The sequence below is a fragment of the Trachymyrmex septentrionalis genome, unplaced genomic scaffold (assembly GCF_001594115.1).
Source record: "Trachymyrmex septentrionalis isolate Tsep2-gDNA-1 unplaced genomic scaffold, Tsep1.0 scaffold76, whole genome shotgun sequence".
In the NCBI taxonomy this organism is placed as follows: Eukaryota; Metazoa; Arthropoda; class Insecta; order Hymenoptera; family Formicidae; genus Trachymyrmex; species Trachymyrmex septentrionalis.
The window spans coordinates 1,534,394-1,546,238 of record NW_017305947.1 but is presented as its reverse complement, the minus strand read 5'-3'; the positions used below and the strand labels follow the sequence as shown (position 1 = coordinate 1,546,238).

The window sequence follows — 11,845 nt, the reverse complement described above, 5'->3', positions numbered from 1 at the left end:
CATGTTACGCGGTGTGCCGGTGGGCCGCCGGAGCCCCCGGAGGAGCGGAAGGAGTGGAGTCCGGTGAAGTCAGTCTCGCTCCGCGATAAAACAGCGGTGCCACCTAGCGGCGCTACCACCCTCTCCCCTCTCTCACTTGGAATCGTCGTTTGTGGCGCGGCCGCGCCAGTCGTTGCGCGATGGGGAGTCGTCAGTCGTTTCACGAGTAGTACCAACCGCGGGTTCGTTCGCGCGTGCCGTCAAAGCAAAAGCGTGGCGTCGCTCGCGCCCGTTTTTCGTCGTCGACGTTTCCAACCAACGTTTACGCGTGAAACCCGTGGAAAATAAGTGCGGCGTACTCACGACACGGGACAGTCGTCGCGTCAGTGACAAAATATCGGGCCGCTCCGCGTTCTCTTTCTTTCTTTCTCTTTCTCCTGCTCTCGCTCTCGCGCGCGGCGCCGCTCTCATCGTCGTTGCCGTCGCTCAGTCGCTGGATCGCTGGATCGTCTCCGCGGCTTTTACGTCCACGCCCGTTTCGCTTCGCTTCGTTTCGTTTTGAGCGAGAGCTCCGCTTTTTCCCCGTCGTCGCGATCTCGCGGCGCGAGTGACAAACAATCGGTCGGAGACCGTGCGGCGATGTAACGTCGTCGCGCTACTCTGTGACGTCACGCACGTCGGGTCGCGCTAATCGAGAAGTATACATAGAGAGAAAGAGAGAGAGAGACACATACACGCGCGCACCCAACTTATACAAACGCGCACCCTGAGCGGACAGCGCGCGCGCGCGCGCGCGCTCTCCGTCCGTCGTCGTCGTGGTGTCATCGTCGTCACCGTTGCACGCTACGTCTCCATCTCCTTCTGCCTCCCTGTCCACATAATACACCACGCACACACAAAGTACGCGCGCTTCGTTATACGCAATAACGCGGAGAGACGAGAAAGAGAGAGAAAGAGAGAACGCGCGGTGTGTGTCTGTTGCGTGCAAACGGTGAGAGATAGAACGAGACGGAGGAAGGACAGAGAGACCGTGCCTGGTAAGATCGCGAGAAACGGTCGCGGGGAGAAGTGTGAGCGAGAGCGCGATAGATAATAAATACGTTTCGCTTAGTGAGAAAGAGAGAGAGAGAGAAAGAGAGAGAGAGGAGGAGGAGAGAAAGAACATACACGCATACATATATGCGCTCTCGCCGTGAGCGCGGAGTCGACGGGGTCGGAGGAAAGGGCGAGGAGGAGGAAGGCGGGGCGGGGGACGAGAGCGGGGAGCGGGACGTTCTGCCGCTGCCGCCGCCGCCGCCGCAACGTACTTGCGTGTACTGTCCAGTAACAGCAACAGCAACAGCAGGCGCGAGGAGGTACACGCCGCTGCGGAGGATGGGAAGAGCGGCGAGGCCGCCGGCCGCGAGACACAGCTACACCGCGAGCAGATAGACCCTTCTGGAAGGCTTGAAGCGCGACGCGGCGCCCCGTACATTTCCGTATTCGCGTCGCGTCGCGTCCTATTATTATTATCATCGTCGTCGTCGTCGTTGCAACGCGCAGCAACGTCGCGCTGCTGGCACGCGCGCGTTTCCGACACACGTGCGAAGCGGAATATAAAAGAGATAAGGCGGACGCGTATCAACCGCATCCCGTGGCGCCCCACTGTGTTTTTCTGCGGAAAGAACGACGGTAGAAGAGGAGGAAGAGGTGAGGAAGAGAGAGAGAGAAGCAGACACGTCGCTCTGTATTTCTCAGATATTTCTCTCGCAGCTGGCTCTCGCGACTGTTGTGCGCGCGTCGTTTCCGCTGTCCGTCCCCCCGTGCCCTGTTTTTTAGGACCGGCGCTCCAGACTTCGGGGCCTCTCTTGCGAAAGAAAGGAAGAGGAGACTGGTAGGAGAGAGAGGGAGAGGGAGAGAGCGAGAAGATATACAGCCTCGACCTCAAACTCGCCGACGGCAGCGCGAAGCGAGAATGGAATCGTCGTTGTTCCGCGGATAAGTCGGTCGTCGGTCAGTCAGTCAGTCAGTCGAGTCTCCCCGCGTGTTGTGTTGCCGTTTCGCGAAAACGTTTCTCTCTCTTTCGCCGCTGCGCGGTTTTACCCCTCGGTTGTGTGTTCCTGCGCGCGAGGCTCGACGAATAATACGAGCGAAATACGAGTCCGCTTTATAATGCACGGCGACGCGCCGGATCGCGCGCGACGCCGCAAGAAAGCAGCGGCCGGGTTTCTACGTTCCGTTTTTATTCGCTCGTCGGACGGTCCGCTGCTCCGCTGAGAGTCAAGTTCGTCGCGCTTCGCTGTGCGCGCCGCCGCCGCTGCTGCCGCTGCCGCCGTCGCCGTCGCGTCCGTGGCGCGCTCTCGCGCGGCGTTCACCATCGCGCTTTCGATTGTGCGTCGCCGCGCCGCACCACGCCGCATCGCATCGCATCGCATCGCATCATATCATATCTCGCCACACAACCGTCTACCTGCGACGAAGAGAGAAAGAGCGAGACCGTCTCCGAGGACGAAGTAAGACGCATGTTTTGTATCCTTTTTTTTCCTTTTGCCATTTTTCTTCTCTCTCTCTCTCGAGTCTCGTGACTCCACTCTGGGTCTGTTTTCTTTCGGTGACAGTTTCCACAATGCTTTCCCAATGTTTATGTGTGTCCTCTTTTCTTTTTTCGAGGTGTCAATGGATAAACGATGTGTAAACGCCCGTGTTTTGTCACGGCTCCAGCCGCAGAATGGTGTTGCTGAAAGGGACAGACCCTCATATTTCTTTCTTAATTTGAAAAGGACGATACTGCGTGACGTTTGGGGCGAAACGATCCTTTTTAACCAGTGCAGGATTTGGGAAACTTAGGAGATTATTAGGAACTCTGATTTATACTTCAACGAAAACAACAGATTTCAATGCTGGACAGACTTATCTCTATTTCTAAACAGGTATTCTTTGCAAACTTGACTCTGATATTCGTGTCTCCGGAATTTCTGTAGTATTCTTAGAAATTGTACTATTATTGATAATCAGATTATATCAGATTATCAAATTATAATTGTAATATCTGTTTCTTTTCGACGTAAACTCCAAAAGAAAACGTTTAATATCTTTTCAATTCCTTATATCTCTAGTTGCTACTAGCATTGTCCATGAATCACATTGATTTTAATTTTTAGTTTAATACATTGATTATAATTTTCAAAATTTCTTTTTATTTATCACTAAATAAACAAATTGTTTGCAAACTTGACTCTGATATTCTCTTAAAAATTTCTGTTGTATTTTTAATTTTACTATTATTGACAGATTATTAAATTATAGTATCTCTCTTCCCGAAGTAATTCAAAAAAAGACGTTTTACATCTCTTGGCATTACATCTTTCTAGTCGCTATTAAATATGCATTGTACAGGAATCGCATCTAACACACTGAATATAAGCTTCAGTGTTAAATAACTCTTATCCCTTCTGAAGCATGCAAGCTTTCGCATTTTTCTTCTGGCTAAATATGCCATTAGTAACCCGACTTTTTTTAGAGTAAATTCCACAATTTTGTTTCGCAACGATGAGCTATTCGGACTCATTTACACGGATACATCCATTATCTTGGAGGAAGAGGAGGGGGAAGCCAAACTGCGATAGATAGCGAACGATTGATTACATGGCGCGGCGAATATATTTTTGAAAGGAACAAACATCTTTCTCTCTCTCCTTCCATTCCTCTCACACGCTCGCCCCCGAGGGGCGAATCACAATAATGGCAGGATAAAAATTGGACAATGGCAGTGGCACATTTTCTACGAACGAACGCGGGGTCCGTCTAATTTTCGATCCCGTGGATTCTCTTATTTCTGCGTTAAATTTTTTCTCGGTCTAATGAGCTCGAGAAAGCCCACGGTCGCCCTAAGGGCATGTCACGCGATCGCATCGCCTAAGCCACTATTCGAAGAAGGAGTTACAATGTACTCGCATTGTATACAACCAAATTGTATAGGCCTACCTCTACAACAACGATGTTTTGATGTGTGTTTCGAGGACTGTGCGGCTCGTACAGGGCTCCCGAGGATCGTCGTGGTTACGCAAAACCTTTCATTTTTAAAAAGAAGACTACGAAACATCGGCCTTGTTTTTTATGAAACTACTAGTGAAATTGGCCATTTTGGCTAAATCCAGAAGGAAAGACAATCTTTGTGCCTTAGTGTGTTACTGATGTTTTTATCTTTGGCCCGCAACATATGATATTATATCATGTTAATAATACCAAAAACTTCAGTTTTGAGTCATATTAGTTTTTATTTTCTATAGAAAGGTTCTTTATTGTTAAAATTTCTTCCAATTGCGATAGAATTTTCTTTGCAAAATTGAAAGCAATAATTTTCTAAATAATAATGACGTACAGTTACATAATTTAAAATATATAATTTTCGGAAGGCAAATTGTACGATTACTAAATTGAAAATTGAAAATTGTATATAATATATTTAACATGTTTAATGTCATTCTAAGGAGACAGAGAGAGAGAGAGAGAGAGTTAGTTAAGGAAAGTAGCGGTGTAATAGTAATAATACAAGGAAAAGGAACATAGCTTTATTCACAACTTTCTAATCTCTGTTTAGTCTTTACTTAAGCCGACAAAGTTACGAGTTTTTCCTTCGAGGCCCTTTAAATTGCGTAACACAGGAGCAGCGGGGTTATTTAAATAGTACCACTTGAAGTGCTAACCTCATAATGCTGACGTGTCGTAAACATTACGACCTAAGTCGACAGGGCTGTATGCCTCTTTCTCTGTCTTTCTTTCAATCTCATATTTCTTATCGGCATTTTCTATTAATTTCAAACCGATTTCAGAGGATCTTATCTCAATTCTTCTTGCTATTGTAAATTGTATTCGCTTGCCATGAAATACAATAATAATTGCAGACGTTGCAAAATAGCCTGTTGTCTATATAGAAATCTTCGACGGGTTTTATGGAAGAAGATACTGTGTGCCAGATACATTCTTAAAATTCAATTTATCTGCGCTTACATATAATATTTATACTACGAAAAATATATTTCGGTCAGGGTACGATTTTTAATAACTTAATGTGAAAAGAATGGAGACTTTGGAACGGATATATTTCAACGTTTCCATGTAATACGTTGTATTTACAATGCAGTCACATTATTTTCGTGGAAACCATCTTTTGCGGATAACGCGATGCGGTTTTCGGGTAAAAAAAACGGCGGTTGCACTTTGCAGCTAGGCCATGTTTTTCGCGTGACGTAAGTACCTTAAAGCGAGCGTTATATTTGTTTGAAGAACATGATGAAAATGATGAGCGATGACGCTCTCTTTAACTCGTGTAATGCGATTTCGAAATTAATTATGAATTTGGCGTATTTTAGGCGCGAATTCGACTCGAGTACGCGTTGATGTTGGGGGGGGGAAAAAAAACGCAGACCGATCGCTATGTCGCCTCTACTAAATTGTGCGATCATGTGTCGGTGATTTTTCGCTACTGCATCTGTAGTGGTACGGAATCGCTGCACGATGAGTCACTTAATATATCCGCGGATAGCGAGAAAAATATTTCATGCATCGTAAGCGACGTTTTAATACGTTGTTAATGTCGTTTTAAAAGAAAATTCTGATCGCAGGAAGTGACGTTCTACTTTGACCTCAATTTTAACCGACACGTAGAAAAGAAATGTGTAATTCAATGACAAGTAGATCTAATTCTGATAACATTTTTAGAAGATTCTCGTACTCGAGAAGGACAGTTTTGCTGAAATATCTAAAAATTGTAGCTCAATCATAGATCCGAAAATAATTCTATTGGATTATCGAATAATTGTATAAGATACTTAAGGTGGTTGTCAAAACTTCTTGCAGCATTGCTCAACACGTTTCCTAAGTACATAATTATTTTGAGAGCTACTTAAGTTTTTTTCAAATATTTTAACACAAAACCATTTTTTCCATGTAAAGATAATATAAGAACGTCGGCATCGGCGTACGCAAACGATTCTCTTATCAAGACTATTAAATAGAGAGAGGTTGACTACTGACCGGTGTCTGTAAAATTGGCATGTTTTATTAATATTTAGAAAAAAAACAAAACAATAGTTCCAAATAGCAACTTTAACGGAACACAGTTCTATGTTCCTGATGAAAATTGAAAGAAAATTGTACATATTTAATATAAAAAAAAATAGAAAATAAATCGCGAATATAATTAGCCATGTAATTACATCTTTTCGTTATTTACCAACGAAAGGGAAGACCTATCGTTGGAATCGGTCGCGGAGTTCCGGACACCCCGTAGACCTCGCCGATAAATTGCGCAAATTCGCGACGGAGCGTCGTCGTCGACGACGCGACGGCCGACGACGATATCGATCTCCCCGAGTTTTCCTAAACGCGCCCACGGTCTACATATGTTTCGGAAGCGAGAGAATGGGCCGTGTGGACATGCGCCGCGCATGCACGCACCGGGGCTATTGTATTAATGGCAGTGCCTCTCGTCGTGCGCGACGCCATGTGATGCGCGAGGTTACACCGTGGCCGCGACGACGACGGGAACGACAGTTGGTTGTGTTGCGGAGAGGCTCGCTTTCGAAACCTGCCATTAGTTGCGGATGCGTTTAACCTTCTCGAACGCTCTGCCTCGCCGAAAACGGGGAAAAACGCAGGCGAGTGTCCTCGCGATTTTACGGAAGGCGCGACTCTGTATCGTGTACATAAAGAGAGAGAGAGAGAGAGAGAGAGAGAGAGAGAGAGAGAGAGAGAGAGAGAGAGAGAGAGAGAGAGAGAGATAGTCGTTTGGAAAATAATAATACAATGTGTGCGATTAAACGATACCTATATGTAATAGTGAGCACGTAAATATATAATCAAGTATAATAAAATATATACAGTTTTTATCTTGTAATAAGTGAGAGATTAAAATTAAGCAATTTAATATTGCAGCATTTTTCATTGGAAAACATTTCGCAGATTTCATCTTGATATGATGAATAAAATTATAAATTTTAGCTTTGAATATAAGTGAATTTTTTTCTTTTTGGACGTGCAAAATTATTAAAATATTTCTATCATAATAACGCACAACTCTCGAGTAATAATCGCAAGTTGCGTTATCTTGTAAGGCGTTACAATGGTAACATTGTTCTGGAAGGCTGAACATCACGTTTGTTGTCTTTATTCATATCTATACATACTTTGAAAGAAAATATTATAATATCTAATGATTTCTAAGAAAGATACAAAATTTATTTCTTATGTATTTAATTCCTTTATTATAATTTACAATAATAGTAATTGTATTATTGTTTTACTTTTAATGATACGTTTTACACAGTTGCAAAATTTACATGAAATTTAACACAACGTGTCATGTGTCTCAAGCGACGTCCATCTTGTGTTAATTTAATACGAACGTGTTTGAATATGTTAGAAAGTAAACGTTATGTAAAATTTACATCAAACATATGTAATATTTTGACATAATATTTGGAAATAGAAACATATTTCTTCAGTAAAATTAACATTTATAATTTGTTAAATTAACATACATTTATTTTTTATCGATTTATGTTTGATTTTGCATTTTAAAATTACATTAGTTTTATGTTACTTATACATAAATTGTGTCATTTCAACACTAATAAATATTAAACATCAATTTATTACAAAATATTCATAACATAATCACATAAATTAATATTCGGGTGTGTAAAAAATTAAATAAGGACAAAATGTTTAACGCAAGTAAAAAAAAAGTTTTTTTACGATTATAAATTGAACGTACGTTCTGCGTTTTGTTATATATTTTTATACGAAATATAAATGTGTTATAAAAATAACTATAATTATAACAATTAAAATATAAGCGCCAATGATAGTCAAATTAAGATAAGGAATAATGATACGGTTACAATAGTTATTTGAGTGATCTATGTTCATGACACGTATGCGAATCTATTTCTATATAAATTGTAACTGTTATTTTTATATCATTCCAGTGAGGTATCGGTAACCGTTTGTTTGCTGACGATTCCGCTGATTACCTCACAGATAAGCTAGAAGCTATTTGCAACTATTACGAGCTCGTCACCGAATGCAAAACGCGTCGGACGCAACGCATAATGCGTTCGACGTAATGTACGACGCAATTTTTTTATTCGTTCCGCTCATTAACGCGTTACGCGGACCCATTTCATAGCACGATACTCTTTCTTTCTTTCCGCTTGCACTTGCACGATTGTCACTCTCTCACTCACCTGGCATTTACTGTTGTCATTTCCAGGATCGATTCGCTCATCGAGGATCGACGCAAAAAAGCCCTTGAACTTTGTGGATTGTGAGGAAAGTTTGGAAAGATCAACACAGAATTCCACGGCGGCGGAAGCGAAAAACTCGATCAATTCGAGCTTTCGCCGGCAGGAAGAGCTTGAAACAACTCTGCGGAGATTCGAAGAGATTGAAAGAAAAAAAATCGAAGGAGGGCCCGGCTTCGAGGAAGAGACACTCCCATCGCTCGTGCTACGGGCCCACCCTGACGACGTGTACGCGTCGTCTCGATAGAGAGATCACGGTGTGTTCGTCGATCACGCCATCGTTGAAACCGGGACCGACGGTGCTCGAAACTCTGTCGTGATCCAATTCGTGTGAGGCTCTCCTCGCCTGCACCTGCCGTGGGCATCGGAGAGGAAGAACGTGGTCGACAGCCGCGGCACGGGCTCGTCCGTATCGAATGTCGTCGAGAAGACGTCTGAAAATCGTCGGCGGAAGGACGACGATGCAGTTCCCAACTCATCATCGGATGTCACCGTCGAGCTCGGTCGGCTAATCGACGATTAATCGCGAGAACGATATCCACGCGCGTGTTGCGATATCCACAACTTCGTTCCTCCCGAAAAGTAATCCGAGAACGGGAACTCAGCCGTTACGTGCGTGTATATGGACCAAGTCGTGGGAAAAGGTGGATTCGAACGTATTCGCGGTTATTCCTCCCCGTCGGTTATTCTTTCCCTTCTCTTCTTTGTATCTCGAATCGCGACGGAGAGAGCGTGTTGATTTCTGTGATACTGGTGTCGCGCGTGGTGGTTAACGACCCTGTTGTCGCTTGGTGGTGATATCGGCGGTGTAGTGGTGAGAAGTTCTGTTGGTGCGCGAGGGTGGTGTCCCACAAGAAGGAAGAGAAGAAAGGAGGGAAGGAAAGAGAGAGGAAGAGAGAGAGAGGAGAACGTCTCTCGTGCACGCGTGACTTTCAATTCATTACCACGGATCTCCCCCGGCAATTCGACGCCGCGCCCACCCTCGATGAGAGGAGGCACATGTCCATTGCTGCCACTGAAAATGCAGGGTGAGTCTCTCAGAGATCCATTTATCTTGGTCACAATTATCATTTGTCGCGCGAATCTATGCAGCGTCCCCAACAGGATTAATAAATCGGTCAGTTCGGAAACAATCGGGCAGATCATAATTAACGGGAAACGAGACAGAACGTGAAAGTGTAGATCGCTTAGTTTTTTTTTAGCGTAGAAACGATAAGTAAGTTTGTACAACACCTGTAGCGGAATGCTACGTTCTAGATATTAAATCGTTCGAAAATACAATACATGTTTCAAGAGTATGACTAACAGTAGCTTTGACGAAATTGGTGGAAAATTCGATAAAATGGATTTTAAAGCGTGATACTTTGCACACGGAAAGAACGGTTTTGATGCACTGGAAAAACAGTCTGGTTGTATTAATCGGAATTCTGTTCAAAAATGGATAAATCGGAATCATCTGATTAAATCTATTAAATGTTCTAGTTGAGATAAGCAGAAGAATTCTTATTGATCAGAATCTACTGGCTATTCATTTTCAGTGAAAAAGTAATTCAATGAAGTGCTAAAAATTTGACTAGAACTGAAAATAATTTTGTTTGGATTATCAAAGTAATTATGTAGAATATTTGCAGCTTGAAATTGAACAATGTTTACTTCATTATCGGGATTAATTTATAAGCGACATAATCACACTCAAACTGGTTGCTAGAATGTTAAGACTTGGTACAACATTGTTATAAAGTGCTCTACACAATTATTTTGATGGTCCAACAAAAATTATTTTCAGCTGTGTATCTGACGAAATTGTTAGGTAGCAAAACCGTTCTTTTGTGCAGAGATACGAGTCGACCAAAAAAACTATTTTATCAGAATAAATATTTAAAAAAATCTAATAATTCACACATCCTATTTTTCTGGTAAATTTTTTTGCAAAGTGATTTTCGATACAGTTTTTAATCTGTATTGTATAAATGACGATATTAAATTTGAATAATTTCAGTTATTGGACTTATAATGTTTTCAAATTGACTGATTTTATTATAATGTTTGGCTGTAGATTTAATTGATTTAGGAGCGAATAAACCCAATTTTTATGACTTCCCTATCTAACTAAAATTATTATACGTACGTCCTAGTTCTCGATATGGAAACTATTGAGTATAGAATGTCAAATCGAAAGTACCAGGCAATTGCTCTATTTATATGTCAAACACGTTTCTAGTTGAAGATAAAAGTATGAAAATTAGATATAATTGGGTTTAATTGCTCGCATAGAAGATTCAGGCTTCCTTCATCGAACGTGGTATTAATAAATACCACGATGTAAGAATTCTGTAGTCAAGTGTCAAAAACACAAATTTTGAGGTAACTCATTCTTGTAAATAATATTTCGTTCAGAAAAATCGTGGAAAAAGTATTTAAAAATATTTTATATAAATCTCTTTATGAGAACAATTCGTATGGATTTCTATTTATTTCTTAATATAAAAAAATCTTTCATAAATTATATTTTTGAGAATAAGAACTTGATTTTTGATGGTGGAGGATCCAGCTTAATACATAGATATAAGCCTAACGTAGCGATTGTTTTATATGCACTTCTAGATTCTTTTCTAAGAAAAAGATATGTCCAAAAGATATGTAAGGTATTTGTGGGCGTTTTAATATTAAATTCGATAAGTTTCTATCTTTTTGAAAATCTTTAAATACTGCCTTGGCCAAAAATATTAGGCACCTTATTAATCATTATTTAAAGTTTTAGCTCAAAAATTGATTTATGACGTACGCTGTAAATTACATTCTCTATTTCAAGAATCCTTAAATTTATAATGCCTTAAATTTGTAATTAAGAAGTACTTAATAATACAAGTAGAAGAATTTCAGATAAATGAAGAAAATATAGATACCTAATATTTTTGTACAAGGCTGTACACTCCGAATCGGAGTATCAATATTTCTGTCATTCGACACGTCAAGCATATAAATCAGAATAAAAATTCGTGGGAAGAGTAGAGGAGAATCAAGTTTTCCATGATAGATAGATAGAGTGCCATTGTTCGGCTGCAAGTTATTAGGATGTTTTCAGTTATTTGAGGTAATGTCCTGACCCGGTCGACGGGTTTAATATCATGCTGAAACTACGTCAGAGATACCGATGACGTCACGCTATCGCCTCGCAATTTCGAGAATCACGACGCATGCGTCGTTACGGTTCAATCGTTGCGCTTGACCGTACGAACGTCGATTCGGGAGAGAAAACGAGAACTAGGTAACATTTATTATAAATCGGGAGAAATTACGTCAGCATTTGAATAACGAAAAGTAGGTCATGTTCTTTGTTCTCCAAAATCCGAGAAATATTACTCCACTGTCGAATAATTCACTTCACAGCGGTTCATAGCGGAGCAATTTATATTTGTTTTTCTATATGAGAAACAATTTGTATTTGTTCCCATTTAAAAAAAACAGAATATATTTCTATCACAGAAATGAAGGAATAAATTCACGAATTTATTACATTTGATATAATTTTATATAGTTACTTGAAAACATTAATAAAATAAACGTTTGGGAAATGCGTG

At 41.4% G+C, this 11,845-nt stretch overlaps 1 protein-coding gene across 5 annotated transcripts in view; it reads left to right on the top strand.

Annotated features, from left to right (window-relative positions):
- Positions 1-2,393: 2,393 nt before the first annotated feature.
- The window catches only part of LOC108754122 (nuclear receptor coactivator 3-like), a 163,199-nt gene continuing 153,747 nt past the window's right edge, over positions 2,394-11,845 (top strand). For 4 of the 5 annotated variants that reach the window (XM_018496206.1, XM_018496204.1, XM_018496203.1 and 1 more), the window contains exons 1-2: positions 2,394-2,471; positions 8,234-9,292. In XM_018496206.1, the coding sequence (XP_018351708.1) occupies positions 9,264-9,292 (29 nt within the window). In that variant the 5' untranslated portion in view covers positions 2,394-2,471; positions 8,234-9,263. Of the gene's footprint in view, positions 2,472-2,824; positions 2,889-8,233; positions 9,293-11,845 lie in introns of those variants that run through there. The other variant, XM_018496201.1, reaches the window with a different exon arrangement.